This window comes from Sapajus apella, unplaced genomic scaffold, assembly GCF_009761245.1.
Source record: "Sapajus apella isolate SASKATOON/1434 unplaced genomic scaffold, GSC_monkey_1.0 scaffold4, whole genome shotgun sequence".
NCBI classification, from domain to species: Eukaryota; Metazoa; Chordata; class Mammalia; order Primates; family Cebidae; genus Sapajus; species Sapajus apella.
In genome coordinates this window covers 56,549,038-56,572,309 of record NW_022436944.1, presented here as the reverse complement: position 1 = coordinate 56,572,309, position 23,272 = coordinate 56,549,038, and the positions used below count along the sequence as shown (strand labels likewise).

Below are 23,272 nucleotides of genomic sequence, written 5' to 3'. Positions count from 1 at the left end.
GAGACTCCGTCTCAAAAGAAAAAAAGAAAGTGTGTTAGATCAGTAAATTTAATTTTCACACAATACCAAGCCAACAAGCCCTAACAGCTTGCCTACTCCCTATCCTCTCGTCATACCCAAACATGAAGGCTGCCAGTAGTCTGACCTCCAGCTGGAATGCAACAGTGAGAGGATGATAACTTTATAACTCTGAAAAGTATACCTATAGCAGAAACAAAATAGGCACTTACAAGAGCTACTTTCATTTGCTCCTGAAATTCCCTTTCTCGGGTCTGAAGCTTCTTGGTCAGTTCCTGCTCTTTTCTGGCCAGCTCCTTTTCATGAAGCTTCTGGAGCTTGGCAATTTGTTCTTCTGAGGATTTCTGAAAATTAGCCAAATAGATAATATAAGGACACCCAGAATAAAATATATAACTCCACAACTAAATAATACTTTATTATAATTTACTCAATTAATAACTTTTTAAGAAGAAAATATCATATTCCTGCTAAGAGAAAACATATTTCTGCATATATTAAAGTCATCAAAGCCATGATACTTAAAAGAATAACCAGTAGTATTCCCCTTAGCTTAAGACAAGTGCCGCTGCTGCAGCAATAGGCTCCATTTGCACATCTTGCAGGGATGTTCCCTGCAAGTCAGGATAGGTGAGCACAGCTGGAGAATAAGGATGCTTTCAGAGAGGGCACGACACTAGTGAAGGTGCACCCTGGCTGCACCAATCAAATTATGCCCAGCTCTCCAGGCATGTACTATTTATTAAAAGGTACTGGCCTTGTTCTTTTTTTGGATGGGAAACCTCAATCTTTATAAAAATGTTAAATCTTCTTACATAAATCTAAAAAGTTAATATAGTAAAAACAAACAAGCAAAAAACAGAATGGGGAAGCCTACTGGACAAAATAAACGTGCAAGAATAATAAATACTATTCCAAAAAATAAGAGTAATAAGAGGAAGCTACCAAAGAGCATATTATAAAATTAAACAGCTGTACGTTGTCAGACAAAGCAATAGAACAGCATAGAGAATCCAGAAAAAAGACTCACATTTAATAATTCAATAATTTAGTGGTATTAAAGATAATATAGGTGAGGCATGGTGGCTCATCCCTACAATTCCAGTACTTTGGGAGGCCAAGGCAGGAGGACTGCTTGAGCCCAAGAGTTCAAGATTGGCCTGGGCAAAATAGGGAGATCCTGTCTCTACAAAAAATGATAATATGGCATATTGGAGAGAGAAATGTAGATTACTAAATAAACAGTTTGGAGACCATTTGGTAGCCATCTGGGAAAAATTTAAATTGAATCCTTACCTCACTCCTTACACTAAATAAATTTCAGTTGGATCAAACATGTTAACTGGAAAAAAAAAAAAAAATGAAAACATAAAAGTGCCAGAAGAAAAAGTCAAATTTTAAAAAATAACCTCAGGACTGAACATGTGTTTTTAAATTTTAAAACAAAAAATCCAGATAGCATTTAAAGAAAAGCCTTATAAATTAAACTATAAGGAAAAGAAAAATTCCTACAAAAACAAGTTGTAAACAAATAACAAATAAAAAAGTCAACAAATAACAAACAGAAAAAGTTATTTGGCTAAAAAGACCTATGTCCAAAGGGTTAATCCCCACTATAAACAAAGAGACTCTACAAATCAATAAAAGACCAAAGGCCCAATAGAAAACTTGAGTCAAGGATTTGGCCAAATAAATAGAAAAAACTTAATTGCACAAAACATATTTATCATACTGGTAAGAATTATATATATTAGAATGACAATTTTTTTTTACTTTTAAACTTGTAAAGGTAACAAAGTTAGATAATGTCATCTTTATGAGAAGGGAAAACATATTCTAATATATTGCTTGTGAGGGTATAAATTGTCCTCCACAAACCTCTTAGCAACTAGGCAACAATTAAAAATACATACACTCTTTACTTGAGTAATACACTTCTAGGCATTTACCCTAAAGAAATACAAATGTGAGCAAGTATTTATAAGAATATTCACAGGTCAGGTATGGTGGCTCACACCTGTAATCCCAGCACTTTGGAAGGCTAAAGCAGCTGGATCATTTGAGGTCAGGAGTTTGAGACCAGCCTGGCCAACATAGTGAAAACCCGTCTCTACTAAAAATACAAAAATTAGCCAGCTCTGATGGCACAAGCCAGTAATCCCAGCTACTTGGAAGGCTGAGGCAGGAGAATTGCTTGAACCCAAAAGGTGGAGGATGCAGGGAGCCAAGATCGCACCAATGCACTCCAGCCTGGCAACAGAGCAAGACTCTGTCTCAAAAAAAAAAAAAAAGAAAAGAAAAGAATATTCAAAATTTGCAATAGCAAAAACTGAAAACAATCTAAATATCTATTAATAGGAGAGTGATTAAATTACAGGACATTCCTACAACGAAATCTTGAGCAGCCTTTAAAATAAATAGGGTATCACTATGAATTATCAACTACCAATGGCTAAGGAACAATTTTCTAGACAAGATTATTAAGTGGGAAAGCAAAATATAGAACATTCTATATAACATGCTGTATTTTGTGTTTAAAAGAAGAAAACACTGAATTTTTAAAAATGATGTCAGAATTGATCATGTGGTTTTTAAGTTAAAAAAAAAATCCAGATACCATTATTTTTAAAAAGCCTAATAAATCCAACTATAAGGAAAAGAAAAAAAAAATAACAGAAGAAAATAGAAATTATATACACAGGCTACCTCTGGGAAATATACTCAAAAAGGAAAACAGCACTTTTCTTTGCAAAACAGGGAATTCTTTTCACTATCTACTTTATATCTTCTGATTTTTATGCCATATGTCTATATTATTACCTTTCAAAATAATTCATTATTTTTAAGTTGTTGGAGTCCATGGTAACATTACTTATCACATCATATGACCACTCAAAAAATTAAAATACAGTCAGACAGCTATAATTAAGGCCTTATATATCCAATAATTAACCACAAACAATTTCTAATTTGCAAATTACCTATAGTTCAGCAGGAAGAAGAAAATGAAAGACATAATTTGCCCCCCTACAATGCCTGCTATGCACTCACAAGTAAAAGCACAGAAACCATACCATGAGTTACAGAAATACATACTGAAACTCTGAAACTCAAGCCTCATCTATTCGGATCTATAATTTATCTTGAGCCATTTTAGTGGTCATAATCAAATATCAAGAATATAAATGGGGAGTCAGTAAAGAAACAGGGTAAAATGAGCAAAGTGCCTAGACTGGCAAACATGACAGGAGGAAAAACAAGCAAAAAAGCAGAAAAAAAATAGGTGAGGAAGGAAGCTGGGAGCAGGGAGGGGCCACGATGACAACATGTTCGTATTTCTGAAAAATTAAAAATCTATGGTATTTTAAAAAGTCATTAATTCCTAAGAGATCTTTTCAAAAAGCTAACTTTTAAAATGAGGTCTATCTATATTAAGAGAAACCAGAACATGAAGTAAATCAGGATCCTTTAAAACATTTAAACAATCTAGCCCCTCAGTCACTTACTCCCTCATTTCCCTCAATACATATTAGGCAAGCACCTTCTTGGCCAAGTTCTTTGAAGGATACGCTGCTGAAGCAGCTAAGTAGCCTTATCTTCAAGATGCCTAAGAATCAGGGAGCCACAGAACAGTTAAGGCACATCTCAGTTTATTACATAGTCCACCGGAGAGAAGGCAAAGCTTAAAAGGTTCCAAAGAATTACCTAAGTATTAAATTCATTTATCTATCAAAATGCTTTTTTACTATATCCTGAATATCATGAAATGGTCAATGTTTAACATACAAACAAATTCTTCTAAAATTTCAAAATTGTTGTAGCCCATTTTATTACAGAATTATTCTTACTTTCATTACATCAACAACCTCCTGTTTCGCCCGAGTTAACTCCTGTTGAAGGCTGATGCGTTCCTCCTCACTTGTTTTTTCAATAGTTTTTATTTGTTCATCCATTTCTGCCTTGAGTTTTCTCCGTGCTTCCTCTGTTTTTTGGGCTGTACTCAAAGCTTTTTCAAGTTCCTCAAAAGCTATAATGAAAACAGCAGAAAACAAGTATCTCAAGAAATATTATAACTGAGCTAAAGTGATTTACTTTCAATTTTTGAGAACTAAGAGGAGCAGTAGCAGGACAGGTTAAAAAACTCATCACTGTTCTAAACCAAGAGATACTGGCGTTGTTCAACAAAGCCCCAAGAAATGTTCAGTCACCAAAACCAATTTGTTACTGACTTCTGGATTAGGATATTAAGACTGTTTATATGAGCCTAAGTTCAGAAGTTTGAAAAAATAAATAAATTACTGAAAGCTTTCCACTCTCTACCAGTTTCCTTATAGATAGTAAATATAAAGAAATGAAGATTTGTCCCTACTTTCTGTACTGTATAATTTCAATTTTTTGTTTGCTATATAGTTCTTATCAATAATTACGTAGTAATATTATATACTCACTATGACACTTTTAAAAATGCAAAAACTATTCTTTGGCATATCTTATTTTTAAAAATTTCTTAACTAATAAAAGAGCAGAGATTTTTGATTCTTTTTTTTAACATTTATTGGTGGAATCACATATTTAAATAATGTATTTTGAAATGAAACCTACTATTTGTGTAAGTTTCAAACCAGAGCTGTTTTCAGGTGGCTGGAAAGAAATCTTTACCTGATTCAACAGTATTACAGAAAGGCACTATCACAGCAGGGAGTTCTTGGATAAGGTAAGAATTCAGGCCCTGCAAAAATAATCATCTTGGCTAGAGTAGTAAGCTTTTTTCGTGTGCGTGCGTGCGTGTGTGTGTGTGTGTGTGTGTGTGTGTGTGTATGTGTATACTTGAGAATGAAGTCTTGCTCTGTCACCCAGTCTGGAGTGCAGTGGCACGATCTCAGCTTACTGTAACCTCTGCCTCCCAGGTTCAAGCACTACTCTCGCCTCTGCCTCTCGAGTAGCGGGGACCACAAGCATGCACCACCATACCTGGTTAATTTTTGTGTTTTTAGTAGAGACGGGGTTGCACCATATGTTCCAGGCTGGTCTCGAACTGCTGACCTCAAGTGATCCGCCCACCTTGTCCTCTCAAATTACTGGGATTACAGGCATAAGACAGTACAACCAGCCAGGTCTTTAAGGAGGCCAAACAGCTCAACATTATCAAATAAAATCAGATAGGATGGGTGCAACAGGTGTGTAACTTGGCACCAAAAATACTTATGTGTGTGTTTATGTGTATTTGTGTATACAGATGGTCCCTGGCTTATGATGGTCTTAAATCTGTCAACTTCACAATGGTGCAAAAGCAATACATATTCAGTACACTCCTCCACTTAATAATAAAGTTATGTCTGGATAAACCCTTCACAAGTTGATACAGATATTTTCAACTTATAATGAATTTATCAAGTCATAACCCCATCATAAGTCAATGAGGATCTGTATATGCCTGTCTATATATGTATGTATATGTGAGTTGTATATATGCATATGTATGTACACATGTACACACATGCTCACACACACACACATATTATTAGCACAATGATACCCTATGAAGGTCCTACTACTACTGTCATACTAGATTATTTCCTTTAGTCCTCAAAGAAGTCTCCAGACTTCCCTTTACCACAGAGATGGACTAGAAACAAAGCTCAGTTTTCAAGATGGGTTTGTAATCCTACCAAGAAACATATGTCCCAGGGAGACAGTCGCTCACTGATATATATAATATTTTCACTTCCAGTGGTATAAGAAATGTGGGAACTTCAACCTATGGCAGCTCAGAAAAAAAGACCTTTCATTAACAATTTGGCTTAACATAGTGGTTTGGGTACAAGAATTGCATACCTAAAGACAAACATCTATTCTAAAGCATTTGCTTAAAGGCAAATTGCATTAGGTACAGAAAAAGGCAAGAGAAGGCTGAAACCTGGTAACAACTGGGAAATACAACTTAATTTGCTCAATAGTTTAAAAAATAATTTCTCTGGCAACCATATATCTTTTATATAAAAAGCAAATCTATCCAGTTAATTTTATGTGCCTGCAGTATAAAACTCATACTCATTTAAGGTCTAAATTTCAAAGGAATATTAATTAGCTGAAATCATTTATAAAGATTACTACTGTCAGGTGCAGTGGGGCTCACGCCTATAATTCAGCACTTTGGGAGGCCAAGGTGGGAGGAGTGCCTAAGCCCAGGAGTTCAACACCTGCCTAAGCAACATAGTGAGACTCCCAACTCCACAAAAAAATTAAAAATTAGCCAGGTGTGGTGGCTTGTACCTGTAGTCTCAGCTACTCTGAGAGGCTGAGGTGGGAGGATCACTTAAGTCTCAGAGGTCAAGGCTGCAGTGAGCAGTGATTGTGCCACTGCGCTCCAGTCTAGGTGACAAAGTGAGACCCTGTCTCTCAAAAAAAAAAAAAAAAAAAAAAAAAGATTGATATTCTAACTTTACTGGCATTTGGCTGCAAATACCATGATGATAATCCTTAGATATAAATATGTTAAAAACATTTAAAAATGATTGTCTTTGTTTTATATATATTCTTTTACTACAAATTCTAATGTCAAGAATACAGAAGATATGGAAATAATGAACGCTTGCTACTAACAAGAAATTTGTTTCCTCACTTAAAAAAATCAGTCAAGTAACGTGACTAATTATAGGAAAGGTTATGAAACAAAGTGCTTACTGCCTAATTAGTTTGTGTTGAAGGTTTAAGTGCTGAAGGAATGAAAAAAGGTATGACAATGTCTTTTAATGCTTAAATGTCATCAGCACCTTTTCACTGTTATTGAGCACGTAAAACTGAATCTCAACACTTCTGAGTAATTCACAAAAACACCTTCAATCAAGCTCTGGAGAAACTGAAGATAGTTTTGATACTCTTTCAGCAAAGTAAGAGTTTAAATGAAAAGCTTGTGTCAATTAAGTAAAACAACACTACATAGTCAATACCAGCGAATATCTTTGTTTTCATTTTTAAAATTCCAGAATCCAGCACAATATAAAAAATAAATGTAATGTTCTCATCTTTTCAAACAACAAAAAGTCCATGTCACAAGTTCCTATTTAGATATGATTTTCTGCTAATTAAGTTTTCTAATCACACTCGATAAATTTCAGGATATTCTTCTATATACAGTCTAATTTTAGTGTTTAATCCACTAAAACAGTTCGTCTAAGTCACCTTATTATCCATCATACAATGCTGAAAGTAGGATAAATTTGGTTTCATAGTTCTTTTCATCTAAATCTAACCGTCTCTCCTACTTTCCAGCACCATGTCAGGGAACCAGCCTTTGAAATCTTTCATTGAAATGTAGTATCCAAATTTTCCTTCAGATGACAAATCAACTTGAATATATAAGCCTGATAAAAGAACTTTAAAATTGGATTTCAGCAACGATCCTTACCTTGCAATATGTTTAAAAACTAAGAATGCTGACATTGATCAAGTTCAGTTGGGCAATAATATTTCTTACTAAAGCAGAATTTCTGAACCAATCAATTATTAATGGCTTTTAACTCTCAACAAAATGTAATGTTATAATTCTTTCTGACATAAAACTCACTGCTTTCCACTTCCCCATCCTGCTTTAAGGAAATGTTAAGTAGCCAAAAAAGCAGTGGCAAAAGGCATTAAGATATACTTTACATATATATCCAAACACAGAAAACATATTTCAAACCCATAATGGATTTTACATTGTAGCACAAAGGAAGCCACTTCCTCACAGGAAGTCTGCCTCCAACACTGAGTCTCACTGCAGTGTTTAAGGAGGATATGCTGAGAGTTTACTTACTACCCAGAAACATCTCACCTGACCTTGTAACCACCAGAAACAAAGTGGTGTCCACAGCCTATAATATTCTGAAAGTGAATTCCCTGCTCTTTCCAAAGTGAAACTAGGATTTTAATGTAAGTACTAAAAAAGTATGTTATCAAAACGTCTACATAATTTATCTTTCAAATTCTGTACAAAAGATAAGTGAGTGGGGAGAAATAGAGCGTGCATCAGCCACAGCTGACAAGTCTTCCACCAACATGCAGGAGTGCATGGGAAAACCACAGTCACGGCACACATCAATAGGAAGGCTAAGCACGAACTGCTGCAGAATGTTGCAAGAACACGCTGTGTTCTTCCAAAGCAAAATTCAATGTATCTCAGGCAATTTTAATTTAAAAAAAATAAAACACTTTGAAAATACTTTTAGGCCAGTTTTTACTGTATTGTAAATATGATCCTTTGTCAGTTAAGTAAAATGCATGGCAGGTCTTTTATTGCTAACTCCTCGTTTTCCAGTTCAGATGAAGTTACTCACATCCATGGGAATTATAAAATTGGACAAATGCTCACTATAAGGGTTAAATGAGAAACGTTGGCAATCTGTAGCTCTATAATCCAACCATTCAGTCAACAAATACTTACTGGCTGTTTACCAACTGCCAAGCATATGCTAGGTATTAAGTGACAAAGAAAACATTTCACAAAAAGATAGCTGAAGTAGTAAGAAAAGGAAATAAAAGAACTAATCCTTAGATACAGCTAGGAAGAATGTAGCACTGTTTTTGCTACTCCAGCACCTCTTAGGATACTCCTCATCCTGAGCATCCTCATCAGTTATAGTAAGAAATGCTAGAATTCTGCGGTTTTGCAGCATTACTGTTTTGTTATACTGTCCCAGAGAACACTTCACTATATGGTTAACAGGACCTACTTCTACTCACAGTGCAGGAAATAAACAAAAATGCTGAAGTGTGAAAAGGCTGCTACTCTCTAGATTAACTGATGATCCTAACAGCTGGTTAATGACATGAAGAATAAATAAGCCAATGCCTGTCTTTATCCCAGCAAAAACAAACAAACAAAACAAATGAAATGCACAACAAAATGAATAAAATGCAAATTAACAGAAAAAGCAACAAAAAGAATTTTATCAAAATTCCCACCGAGTCATCAAGCCTCTTTGGCAAATAAAATCAAAGTCTACAGCACCAGTTCTCAATATGTGATCCAAAGATCCTGGGTCTTGAGACCCCTTCAGAGGATCTGTGAGATGCTCCCTTTTCTAAATACATGTCTTCATAAGAGTAGATTTTCTTCATATATTTCAACCAAAATAACACATCACAACTAATTAAATGCAGAAACAGGCATGAAAATCCAGTTTCGTGCTCACTTCGGCAGCACATATACTAAAATTGGAATGATACAGACATTAGCATGGCCCCTGTACAAGGATGACACACAAATTCGTGAAACGTTCCATTAAAAACAAAAGACAAAGAAAATCCAGTTGCATTGTATTAAGCCAAGCAGTAAGATAGCAAAAATGTAAAAGAAGGCCATTCTTCACACTAAATCTTATTTTGGAAAATATAGGTAAATTTCATAAAAGTATTTATGCTATCACGTAATGGATTTATCATTGTTACTCTATTTTTGAAACAGAGTCTCGCTCTGTCGCCCAGGCTGGAGTGCAGTGGTATAATCTCGGCTCACTGCAACCTCCGCATCCCAGGTTCAGGTGATTCTCCTGCCTCAGCTTCTCAAGCAGCTAGGACTAGAGGCATGCACCACCATGCCCAGTTAATTTTTGTATTTTTAATTAGAGACAGGGTTTCACCATATTGGCAACGCTGGACTCGAACCCCTGGTCTCAAGTGATTCACTAGCCTCTGCCTCCCAAAGTGCTGGGATTATAGGGGCGAGCCACTGTGCCCAGCCTAAAACTGTTATTTTAAAAATAATTAAACAAATATTGTTAAGATTTTTACTTTTAATTATTAATACAGGAAATATCAATACATATTAGCACACATGAAGCTCTTTGGAATCCCAAATAAGTTTTAAGGGTGTTAAGAGGTCCCTGAGATCTAAGAGTCTGAAAACTACTGTCTAGAGTTCACATAAATGAAAATAAAACACCACTACCCAGTGACATAAAGTAGATAGTACAATACTTATCTATAAATTAAGGCCTTCACAGAGACTTAACAAATATCACATTTGCAATGAAAATCTACATTTTAAGCCATACTACAAAATACATAACAAGATTCATTTTATAAACTGACTGTGCTTGCACCTTCAAAGAATTTACCAATATATCCAATTTTTTTTTCTTTTTTTTTTTTTTTTGAGACAGTTTCTCTCTTGTCACCCAGGATGGAATGCAATGCGGAGATCTCGGCTCACTGCAACCTCCGCCTCCTGGGTTCAAGCGATTATCCTGCCTCAGCCTCCCAAGTACCTGGGATTACAGGTGTGTGCCAGCATGCCCACCTAATTTTCGTATTTTTAGTAGAGTTGGGGTCTCACTGTGTTGGCCAGGTTGGTCTTGAACTCCTGACCTCAGGTGATCCACCCACCTCGGCCTTCCAAAGTGCTGGGAATACAGGTGTGAGTCACCACATCCAACCCCAAATTTTCATATATGCTTTACATACATATTTATCTATCAAATATCTTAAAAACATCAGGATAATCTTGAAAAATAGTAGGCTAAGGCTAAGCATACTGATTAAATTAGAAATATGATTCTGTACCAAGGAAATTCGTTCTTTTAATTACTGATGGTTTCAAGTAATTGTGACACTATTGGAGACATAAATAACTGCATTTTAAAAGCCATTTAAAATAAAAAAATTTTCCAGCAGTTATTCATTTAGTGCCAAAATAGGTACATATTACTTATCTAACATGGCATACTTAAAATCTATTTTAATTCATACTTTATTTATTTTTTTATTTATTTTGCCTGAGAAACATGGAATTTTCTTTGTAAAGCTTATTCTAAGCACCCATGATAAGAAAAAAAATAGCCCTTACCCCAGTCCTGTTCATACAAGGCTTGGGAAAGGCACCATGATTCACTTATTGGCATGTGTGGATGCACAAAAATAAGATGTTTTGTGAGACTTAAGACTCCAGGAAAACTTTGTTACATAAATTATCAGCAACTAACAAAGCAGTTCAATACACATGTGATTTTGGTTTTTATTAAAAAAAATGCATAAATCTTACATATTATTTAAATATATAAACTATTTTAAAGGGTCCTTCAAATATCAAATAAATGTTCTAATGAATTTATTTTAGTATATCAGACATATAGTAAACAAACAAATAAAAAACATATTTCCTGCACAAACACAACATGACAATAAAAAAGCAAAGAACATTATGAGTTAATCCAAGTTTTGAAATGCCACCAACCATATAAAACGCATAATTTTAGCAAAGACACAGTATATGAAAGGGAAACAGGGTTTACAAAAGTTACTATACTCTAGAAACTTTCTTAATCTAAGTAAAATATTTTATTCATTTTGCATAAGTAGGAAAAAGCATTTTAATGGAGGGGATTTACATTGTGGCACTGGATTTTTTTTAATGGCTATATATATTTAAATCACTTAAAAGTAGCTAATAAAAAAGACTACAAGTCTATGGTCAAGAATTTATCCTGAGACAAAATTCAAAGATATAATAAGCTATATGTCAAAATTCTTACAATAGTATTTGTAACAAGAAAAAAAACAAAACAATCTAGATGATAATCAATAGGGAAATGGTAAGCAAGTAAATGATGCACATGCACTTTGACACAGCCATTAAAATATGTTAGTACTTTGGCAACATGTAAAAGTGTCAATAACAATGCTAAATGAGGGGGAACATACAAAATTGAATGTACAGTATCATGACAATATAAAAATAAAAATTAGAGAAAACACTAAATGGAAATTTACTAAAACAACAGTGATTTGTTTTTCTCTATTTTCTAATTTTTTGGTAATATACTGCATTAATAATTGACTACCCCATCTCCTATCCTGATACACACACACACACACACACACACACACACACACACACACACACAAGCCAAGAACCAAGGACTAGTGTGAACTTTAGTAGCATTAACATTCTACACTGGTGCTACACTGAGGATATCATTTTCTGGAGAGTTAAAATACAGCATTAGGCACTTCAGCTGAATCACCAAACTTATCCAAGTTTAAAATCTGGTTCCTGGAAGATATGACCATCTGTTCTTAAGTAACAATTAGAAAGAAATACTATCAACAATTGTAGAAGTGCTTATAACCAATAAACTTATTTTTAGTTTTCTTTATTCACTAAAATACATATTTTTAACAAAACAATGTTGTGCTATCATACTTCAAAAAATATACCTGACATTTCCACTAGAGAGGAGACTAAGTATTGCAGGTTGATACACCATCCTGAAATTGGTACACCACCGTATTCACAGTCTCAGTATTTTATGATAGACTTAATCTCTTTATGCCAGGGTGTAAAAACGGAAAAAGAAAATAAAGACAATAAAAAATCACCCTGTTTATAATCGGAGGCATTCAGATTTCCTCTGTCCTCCAACATATGAAAGGCACAATTCATCTAGAAAAAATACGAGGAGCAGCTTAAGAGACTGTTTCCCAAGAAAAGTCGTGGGGAATGTTCTTGAGCTGATTTTGACATCCAGAATAAGTAAGCCAAAGCAATTAGTGATTTGTCTACTAATATCCACATCAAGAATTACTAGCAGTATCAGAATTAAATTTCTTCATGGTTGAAATGCATTTGGAGAGTTTACTTTCTAGATAACAGTTTTATGTAGACTTATCTACTTCTAAAATCCTAATAGTAAGCTGTAATGATGTGAATGTTTCCTCCACATGGCCAGTTCTTATGTGTTTAGCCTTTGAATTTTAAATCTAAGAAAGAAAAAAGCAAATATTTAACAGAGCAGCTGAATTCTCCAATAGCCAGACTATATACAGAAATCCTACTTCCTTTACATTGACCTTTTCTTATGTTTAGTACTTAACTGGAATTTTTCTTTTAACTAGCATATGCACCTTACATTTGAACTAAGAACCACCTCCTACTTGAACAATTCTGTTTCGACTCAACTAAGACTATTAAAGAAAATACAGTTTGCATGCACAACTAGCTTTCATTATAGATGTAAAAGGCAGTATCTTTGACGTAGAGCCAGTTTGTTACAACTTTCTTTCACAGCCTTAAATAATCATGACTACAAATATAATTTTTAAGAAATCTATAAAAGCACTTACAACTTTGTTATCTAAAGACTTTCGAAAATAAATATGTCCATTAATAATTTAAATCTGGCCAGGCGCAGTGGCTCATGCCTGTAATCCCAGCACTCTGGGAGGCCAAGGAGGACAATCACCTAAGGTTGGGAGTTTAAGACCAGCCTGGCCAATATGGTAAAACCCCGTCTCTACTAAAAATACAAAAATTAGCCACACATAGCACACATCTGTAATCCCAGCTACTCGGGAGGCCAAGGCATGACAATCACTCGAACCCAGGAGGCAGAGGTTGCAGTGAGCTGAGATCATGCCACTGCACTCCAGCCTGAGTGACAGAGTGACACTTTGTCTCAAAAAAAAAAAAGTAATAATTTAAATCTTAATGATTTTAGTATTTTTATTTTTGACAGTATTAATAAAAATTTTTTTTAACCTTTAGACTATCAAATATTTACAAAAATACGGTTTATGAAAATCACACTGAAAGACAAAACATGTCTGTGTTTTGGAGAAGTGAGCAAGGAAAGGAAAACTGTACTACTAAAGGTTTAACTGGAACACATACTTGGAAATTTTATCCTGCATATGAATTAACTATATATTTTGTCTACCTTTTCAACTTGATATTTATTAATCAGTTTCTATCTCCTCATTAAGTACACCCAATCTAAAAAAAAATTTAATCCCCTAACCAATATTTTCTCTCTACTGGCTGCAACAGTCAACAAAAAGCAGTTCTAAAAATGGAAAGGTTTTTGATGTGAGAAGCTGAGGCTACGCATTAGATTTTCTGTTCACTGAAAGCAAACCTGTTTAACCAATATATTACAACACTGAAACTGCTTTAAAGATCAAGTCTTCAAAAAATAACTCTTCAAAGATTACATTCTGAAAGATGCCATCTAAAGATAACTCTCTCCAAAGGGAAATTTTCTTAGGTTTGATGAGAACAAATTCACTAACTAAATTCCCCAATCACTTTTCCCATAAAATAACTGCAAGAAGATGGGGAGATATTTATGCAATAGTCGACTATTTCTTTGTCTAGAGACCCAGTCCCCTCCTTAACACCTTAAAATCTGGTTTCTAAAATCATTTCTCAAAACTGCATCCTTTGAATCAACTCCTTACCAAATTCAAAGACCCTTTCAAAGTCTTCATCCTACTTTCTCCATTTCTTGAAACTCATCTTATATTCCCCCCAGAAAACTAACTATCCACAATTCCTACGACTTCATGACGTTAACTATCTTTTTCTCACGTTATGTCTCATTGCCAAACTCAAGACCTCTATCTGATTAAGAGCACAGACTCTGAGTCACAATGCCTGGATTAAATCTTGACTATAGACTTACTCTCTGTGTATGACTGTAGGTAGGTTACTTAACTTCTATGTTCTTAGGTTTTCTTATTTGTAAAATAAAGATAATAGTATTATTTCCTAGACTTGTGAGGATCAAATACAAGTAAATACAAGCAAAACCCTTACAGGCGTGCATTGCTAAAGTAAGTATTGGCTAGCAGTAGTATTACCAGTAGTAGCAGCAGTAGCAGCAACAAGTGCTATATAAGTGTCAGCAGAAGCAGCTGCTGCTGTTACTATCACAACCATTACCACTACCGAAAAATTTAATCTTTTGTAGAAATCAGCCTCTCCTAGAGATTTAACCACAGGCTTCAATCCCAAGCTGATGACTCCTGGAAGATGTTCCAGTTTCTTATTTCTAAATTCCTGCAACTCAATTCCATTTGAAAAGCTCATGACGGGCTCAAATTCAATGTATCCAAATAAATTCAGGATTTCACTCTGATTCTCAATTTCCCCATTTAGATTCCCCATTCTAATTTCACATTACTATTCATTAAGTGTCCTAACCCTAAAACTTTGGAGTCAACTTAGAGTCCTACTTTTCTTCTGCGTCCCTGAGTTGATTAGATACCAAACACTACAGATTCTACCTTTCCTCTCCTTCCCAGAACCACCATCCCATCAAGGTGGTCAAAGCTTACAGTCCCTCAAACCTGGATTTCTGTCCTTGCTTCTAAGTGTGATCTCCTATTTCATTTCTTTTCTACATAAAACCCTAGCTCCCAACACATTATGCCTAGTACTGGTTTCCTGCTACCTTGCATATCAAAGTCTAAACTCAACTATCTACCTTTTAAGATTTCAGTAGTCAGTTCCTTTACAATCCAACTGCATTTCTCACTTCAGCAAGAATGGTTTTCAGCTGATTCACACACCCACTATGATCACTGTGGCTGTTTATGGCACTGTAGCATCTGAAATGTGTGCTACCCACACTTCTCTCGTTAGGCCCAGTCTAGTCATTATTTGAGGTCCAATTCAAAATTCACATCTTCACTCATGTGAAAGCACAGTTCATCCTGTTGTCTCCTCTTTCAAACATCCCTCCTTTCCTAGCTTTATTCAGTTTTGTACCCTGTTGAATACTATGCTGGTTTCTATACTTTACAGCCCAGCATTTATTGTGTCAAAACATACTATTAACACTGAAGTGTTCATTATAAAAGCAGACTGTAACTTATACTTTTTGTTTACCCTAAAGCATCTATAAGGTAGCAATTATTTGATAAGTACCATGCTGTACCTACTGGGAAGCTCCAAAATTCTAAATGTGAATTTTGATACTCTGTCAGCAAACATTTCCTGTAAGGACCCAGATAATAAATATTTTAGGTTTTGTAGACTACATATGGTTTCTGTCATATATTTTTCTTTTGTTCAACTATTTAAACACGTAAAAATCATCCTTAGCCTAAGAGCTGTACATAAATAGGCTGTGAGCTGGATTTGGCCCACAGGCCACAGTTTGCTAACCTCTGCCTCCTCTAATGAGCAGATCAATGTCTTATAAGAAGTCTCTACAGTTAAGAATTTCTATCAATATGACTCATTTTGTAAAATATTGGTCAAGAACTTCAAAAACTTTTGAGTTCCAACACAAAACAAGTAACCCTTGAGTTCTTACCAGCTCTTTCAGACTTTTCCTTCAGTTCCCGTAATTCCTCTCCCTGGGTAGTCATCTGTTTGATGTGACTACGGAGCTGAGCAATTTCTTCTTCTTTTATTTCCAGAGTTTCATGCATCTGACGTTTTGTCTCTGCGATTACCATTCCCTGAACAGAAATGAAGACTCTAAAACACTTCCATAACAAAGCTGCATCATCAACAGCAAAGATAAAGGCAGAAAGGCTGGGCATGATGGCTCACACCTGTAATCTCAGCACTTTGGGAGGCTGAAGGCAGGCGGATCAAAAGATGGAGGTCAAAAGATGGAGACAATCCTGGCCAACATGGTGAAACACTGTCTCTACTAAAAAGACAAAAAATTAGCTGGGTGTGGTGGCACGTGCCTGTAGTCCCAGCTACTAGGAAGGCTGAGGCAGGAGGATAGCTTGAACCCAGGAGGTGGAGGTGGAAATCAGCCGAGATGCGCCACCGCACTCCAGACTGGCAGCAGAGCAAGGCTCCATCTCAAAGAAAAAAAAAAAAAAAAGCAGAAAAAAAGAAAAAAAAGGCACAGTGGCTCACATCTGTAATCCCAGCATTTTGGGAGGCTAAGGAGGGGGGATCACCTGAGGTCAGGAGTTTCAAGGCCTGCCTGGCCAACATGGCAAAGCCCAGTCTCTACTAAAAATACAAAAATTAGCCAAGTGTGGTGGCACATGCCTGTAATCCCAGCTACTCGAGAGGCTGAGAAAGGAAAATCACTCGCACCTGGCGGAGACACAAGTTGAAGTGAGCCGCAGTCATGCCACTGTACTACAGCCTGGGTGACAGAGCAAGACTCCATCTCAAAAAACAAAAATAAAAAAATAAAAAGCAGAAAGAAAATAATTATATTTCTTGCTAAGTACAGCGTAACAATTATTTCAGTACTTCACAAACTGAGGTCCATTTTCTGCTCTAATCCTATTACCTAGCATAACATGGTATTTTTTACATTAAAAAATTCTAATAGTTTAATCCTTAAGGCATTAAAAAATTATTAAAGATTTATTTTATAACCTTTCTATAAATGTGCTGTCTTAGTAAATAGCTTATAATGAACAAAATACAGCCTTCTGAACTTGGCTTGGGGATACAACAAACTATGAGCACTGATCTGTGCTGTAACATGGGGATAACCCCAGAGACAGAAAGGAAAGTGACTGCTACCACAATGGATGAAGCCAAATTTCATACACATCTACCTGGCTTTTCTCTTTCTTCCTGTGACTGTCTCTGGTCCCCTTACCACTACTTACTTTGCTCAGTAAGGCATCCCCACTCCTCCAAATTGCTAGTGACTTCTGTTCTCCCTTTCTGGATAATCTACACTAGAAATCGAGGTTGTCAGGTGGCAAAAGATAAACAAATGGTATACAGTAAACAAGTAATTTAGGACTAACAAAAAACGAAGTGGTTTACTGTCTCTTGAAAAAATGTTCAGACTGTATGACAGCTATTTCATGGTCTTAAGAAGAATAGCACCCTATCCGCAGGGTTTACCAACACTTGCAATAGAGTATGACTCTTCCAGATGGCTAATGGAGAGGTAACAACCAGTTAAGTGGGGCACTGTTATATGAAATCTCAAAATAAAATCATGGGCTTCGGTTTCTTCAAAAACCAACACTTAGTGGAAAGAGAGGAAGAGAAGATAATTGAACCTGTAAATTAAAAGAAGACTTATGAATCACATCAACCAATTGCAATGAAAAAACTTTATTTTGGACCCTGATTCATAAAAGGGCAAAAAATATATGAGATACTAGAGAAAATCTGAAACTGACTAGATAGCAGATCATATTAAGGAATTATTTAATTTTTAGATGTGATCATGATAATGTGGTTAAATTATTATAAAAATAAAGTCTTTTATTTTAAACATATATTAAAATGCTTTTGAAAAAAATGATAAAATTTTTCGGATTTGCTCTAAACAATTCTGGGTTCAGTAGGACAATGAGAGTTGAGAAGGTACAGATGAAACAGGATTAGTCATGAGATGTTAACTGTTGAAGCGGGGTGGTGGGGTCACAGAAATTCATTTTAGCAGTAGCTTTCCTTCTGTAAATGTTTTTACGTTCTTCGTTAAAAAAAAAAAATTAAGTATTTAAGTAGGCCCTCAGGAAGTTTATAGAGTATAATCTAGCAAACCAACATTATTAAAAGGATGAAAAAGACTGCCAATACAGTTTAACAGCAGGACAATTCTGACATATTCTTAAGGACATGACCACTTAAAATACTGTAGTGACAACCTGGCATATTAAAGAAAATGGTTGATGGCATGGAACAAACTGGGAGCTGCTTAGAAAAAGGACCCAAGAAATTGGGGCTGAAAGACTTAGGTCACAACTGTTTACCTATGAATTTTTTTGGCTGTCTTTGCTGTGTAGCTATAGTTGCTCCTCCAACTCCAAACTATCACAGGTAAGACTCATTCCTTCCTCAATCCTCTTATCTCACTTACACATTCTAAAATTCATTTGTAGAAATTTTTACTTATGCTAATATATACATTATCACTTACTTACTTTTTGTTTTTTTTAAAAGACAGGGTCTCACCCTGTCACACAGGCTGCAGTACGGTAGTGTAATCATAGCTAACTGAAGTCTCTAACCCCTGGGCTCAAGCAATCATCCTGCCCCAGCCTCCCAAGTAGCTGGGACCACAGGCATACACTAACATACCCAGCTAATTTTTTAATTTTTGTAGAGATGGGGTCTTGCTTTACTGCCCAGGTTGATCTTGACCTTGTGGCTTCAAGTAATCCTCCCACCTCAGCCTCCCAAAGTCCTGAAATTATAGCCATGAGCCACTATGCCCAGCCCACTTATTTACTTTTTAGGCAACTTATCTGAGAGATTAATCTGTTTCTACATTATGTGAAAGAACATACTGATATCATTCACATTTAGAATGCTTTAACTATAAATAATTCAACTTTTCTCTGTAAAGTAGTTATGTACTATAAATATAAACTTCCTTTGCTACGCTTACTCTAGTCTATAAATCAAAATGCTGACTGGGATCAAGAAATCAGAGAATTGGTTTCATATGATACAAAACTAATGCTAGTAGTTACATAAATCTAGAAATTAAAAAGATTTCTCATGGAAAAAGCTGCAGTAATTTTGGAAAGAAAAAAACATGCATGAATGTTTCCAACTACTTCCAAAAGTTGGAAACAACCTTGCTGGGGCTGCCTGACAAATTTTAGATTCATAAGTTTTGTTGTTTTACCTTATCTTGTTCAAGCTGTTCAATTAAGTTCTTTGCATCACGCAACTGAGTGATAAGTTTAGTCTTCTCAGCCATATGGAGGTCCTAAAAAAAATTTTTTTAATTCATTTCCATGTCTAAGAAAGCTTCTTCTCATTTGAAAACTCTAAACATTTATCTAATTTATACACGTTACAGTGTAGAAGGAGAAAAGTACACAGGAAGTCCCAAAGTAAGGTAAGTGCTTTGTTGGCCAGGGAAACAAGAATGCCCTTTCCATCCACTCTTACTTTCCCAGAGGTACAAACCATACCATGCAGCCTGTGGATGTAACTTTACAGGATTAAATCAGAACAAAACTCATTTGCTCTTTTACCTTTATCTTTTCTAGTTCTTGAAGTCTTTCATCCAGTTGTTCTTGCAGAGCCTCTTTTTCACTAGTTAATAGTGTACATTGTTCTTTATGCGACTGAATTGTTTCCTTACAACGCTTAAGTAGGTTCTCTTGACGCTTAACTCTTTGCTGGAGTGTTTCCAGTGTTTTAACAGAAGTTCCATCTTCCACTAACAATAAAGCAGCATAAGGAGAGGCCATTAGTAAGGAATATAAAACCGCCTTTGCAAAATTATGACTGAGACAATGAAAGAGACCTAACCTAACTGACTTCATCTTGGTTCTAACTTTTAAGCTGTGTCCTTGTTCCTTCCTGGGTGTAGGCTGAAGTAACTCTGGGAGAACTTAGTTTATAGTTTAAAACAGAAACCATAAGAGCCCTTTCCCAAAACAAACCTCCTTGCCTGCGGACTAGACTGCCTTTGTAGGGCTAACAAATTAGTCAAAAGAGTAGAAATTATGGTTTAGGAGTCATGCAGCTGGAGGCTACAAGATTCTGACCACCACTAAACTGCTTCTAAGATCACTGCTTGAGACATTTGGCAGACCCGGCACTTGATAGATAAATCAGCTCATTCAATCTTGTGGCTCCCACCCACGAACGGACTCAGCACAAGAAGACAGCTTTGACTCCCTCTGATATCATCTCTGACTTGACCAATCAGCACTCCTGGCTCACTGGCTTCTCCTCAACCCACTAAATTGTCCTTAAAAACTCTTATCCCTGAATGCTTGGGAGACTGATTTGAGTAAAATAAAACTCCGGTCACGTGCACAGTCAGCTCTGCATGAATTACTCTTTATTGCAAATCCCCTATCTTGATAAATCAGCTCTATCTAGGGAGTGGGAAAGGGAACCCATTGGACAATTACAAATATAAGGGCTCTCCAGGCACACGTAGTCTGTTAGTACACAGGAGTGGATTCTTTTTTTTTTTTTTTTTTTTTTTTTGAGACGGAGTTTCACTCTTGTTACCCAGGCTGGAGTGCAATGGCGTGATCTCGGCTCACCGCAACCTCCGCCTCCTGGGTTCAGGCAATTCTCCTGCCTTAGCCTCCTGAGTAGCTGGGATTACAGGCATGCGCCACCATGGCCAGCTAATTTTCTGTATTTGTAGTAGAGACGGGGTTTCACCATGTTGACCAGGATGGTCTCGATCTCTTGACCTCATGATCCACCCGCCTCGGCCTCCCAAAGTGCTGGGACTACAGGCGTGAGTCACTGTGGCCGGCTAGGAGTGTATTCTTATGCCACATTCTGCTATACTCTTAGTCAGATGAAGAAGGGACAACCCTAGTTAGCTAATAATCTGGCACCCTTCCAAACCTCTACTTAAGTTATTATTGAATTTTTATCTGAAGATGCTTAGTAGTGAGCTCACCTCTTTGTGGTTCAGCCCCATTCAGAATGGCACAGTAGCTAACTAACATTAACTGAATCTACCGTCCTTAAAACAACAGTGTGATAACCATCTTTTGTTCTTCAAAATTATATGTCTTAGCTCACCTCCCAAAAGAATTAATAAAGTTCAGTATTCTTTCCAACTACATGCTAATCTCTTCCTGAGAAGAGTTCTGGTAAGTGCAGCTTTCTCCATCTCTTTACATTTAGGAGTCTGAAGTTTCCACATGTCTGGGGAATTTTGGGACTGACCCTCCCCCTGCCCCACCACCACCCCACCATAGGCTGGTTGCTCAGATAGTTAACTGCTCAACAACTTAGTCCAAGTTTATCGTAAGTCCCTTTGGGAGAAAAAGCTAGGAAATAAAAGATGGGAATTTTATTTGTTAATATGTAAGCAGAACTGACCAGTTCATATGAAATCCAGCTACTGCTATTAATAAAACAGTGTAGCATCATAAATGAATTTCAATTATAATGAAAATGTGGTATTACTCACAGACTATGAAAATTTCGCATATCAAAACAATTATTTTGGCTGGGCACGGTGACTCATATCTGTAATCCCAATACTTTGGGAGGCTGAGGCAGGCAGATCACAGACCAGCCTGGCCAACATGGTGAAACCCCAACTCTACCAAAAATACAAAAATTAGCTGGGTGTGGTGGCATGCACCTGTAATACCAGCTATTCGGGAGGCTGAGGCAGGAGAATCACTTGAACCCACAGGGGAAGGTTGCAGTGAGCCACTGTACTCCAGCCTGGGTAAGAGACTGAGACACCATCTCAAATAAACAAACAAACAAACAAAATTATTTTCTCCTAAATAACAACAAAGAACCAAAAAACAACAAAAACCCTTGCATCTTTCTGAAACCATTAGGACCACGGACACTTCTACCTCAGCCCACATCTATCAGCTCACATCCTGGACTCTCTCAAAATCCTTCTCTAGGTTTCCCTGGGGTTTCGTTTTTGTTTTTGTTTTTCTTGTGGAGAAGGGGTTTCTCTATCTTGCCCAGGCTGGTCTCAAACTCCTGAACTCAAGAGATCGCCCACATTGGCCTCCCAAAGTGTTGGGATTACAGGTGTGAGCCAAGGAGCCTGGCCCTCATCTAGTTTTTAAATTCACTTTTTGACAAAATGAAGCTTACCTACTGGCTCTACATCACTCTCTGGATTCTCTTCTTTACTAAAGACTTCAGCCTGTGGTTCCAGCTGAGGAACTGGTTTCAGAACATCAACGTTCATCGGGCCATTTCGTAATCGTTGTTTCAGCAGAGAAACCTAATATAAATGTGCTTCATTAGAAAAAAAATCAAAAAAAAAAAACTACAGGAGTAGTACAATTGTCCCTTGTTATCTATGGGGGATTGGTTTCAGAATTCCCTGTTAATACCAAAATCCGAGAGTGCTCAAGTCCATTATATAAAATGGCATGGTATTTGCATATAGTCTCCGCACATCCTCCTATATACTTTAAATCATCTCTAGATTACATTACCTAAACAACGAAAATGCTATGCAAATAGTTGTACTATGTATTTTTAGTAAATAATGACAAGAAAAAAGTATACATGTTCACTACACATGTTGATCCACAGTTGGTTGAATCCACACATGCAAAACATATGAATGTGAATGGCTTACCATACTTTCTTTTAAACACAGAGGACAATTACATGTTACTTGTTTTACTAAAGTGGGGGAAAATAATCAAAATAAAAAGTTTACTCCCAATACAGTTGGTTTTTTTATTTGCTATTGTTATTGTGCAGTTAGTCAAAAGATACAATAAATAAAAAACTATCCTTAAAATTAACTGAGGAGCTAGGAGCGGTGGCTGACACCTATAATCTCAATACTTTAGGAGGCAAGGCGGAATGATCACTTGAGCCAAGGAGTCTGAGACCCTGGGCAACATAGTGAGACCCCATCTCTACAAAAACTTAAAAAATTAGCTGAGCACAGTGGCATATGCCTGTAGTTCCAGCTACTCTGAAGGCAGAGGCTGGAGGATTGCTTGAGTCCAGGAATTTGAGACTGCAGTGAACTAGGATCATGCCACTGCACTGCGGCCTGGGTGAAAGAGCAAGACCCTGTCTCAAAAAAAAAAAAAAAAAAAAAAAAAAAAA

At 36.3% G+C, this 23,272-nt stretch overlaps 1 protein-coding gene and 1 non-coding gene across 6 annotated transcripts in view; one reads left to right on the top strand and one right to left on the bottom strand.

Annotated features, from left to right (window-relative positions):
* GOLGA4 (golgin A4) overlaps positions 1-23,272 on the bottom strand; it is a 113,204-nt gene that overhangs the window by 45,636 nt on the left and 44,296 nt on the right. For 4 of the 5 annotated variants that reach the window (XM_032270177.1, XM_032270157.1, XM_032270162.1 and 1 more), the window contains 6 exons: positions 22,292-22,424; positions 19,717-19,904; positions 19,362-19,445; positions 16,098-16,245; positions 3,867-4,045; positions 231-362 (listed from right to left, as the gene is read on the bottom strand). In XM_032270177.1, the coding sequence (XP_032126068.1) occupies positions 231-362; positions 3,867-4,045; positions 16,098-16,245; positions 19,362-19,445; positions 19,717-19,904; positions 22,292-22,424 (864 nt within the window). The remainder of the gene's footprint in view (positions 1-230; positions 363-3,866; positions 4,046-16,097; positions 16,246-19,361; positions 19,446-19,716; positions 19,905-22,291; positions 22,425-23,272) is intronic. The other variant, XM_032270168.1, reaches the window with a different exon arrangement.
* On the top strand, positions 9,187-9,290 carry LOC116544747. Its single transcript, XR_004266016.1, has one exon. It is a non-coding gene; the product is annotated as a U6 spliceosomal RNA (small nuclear RNA).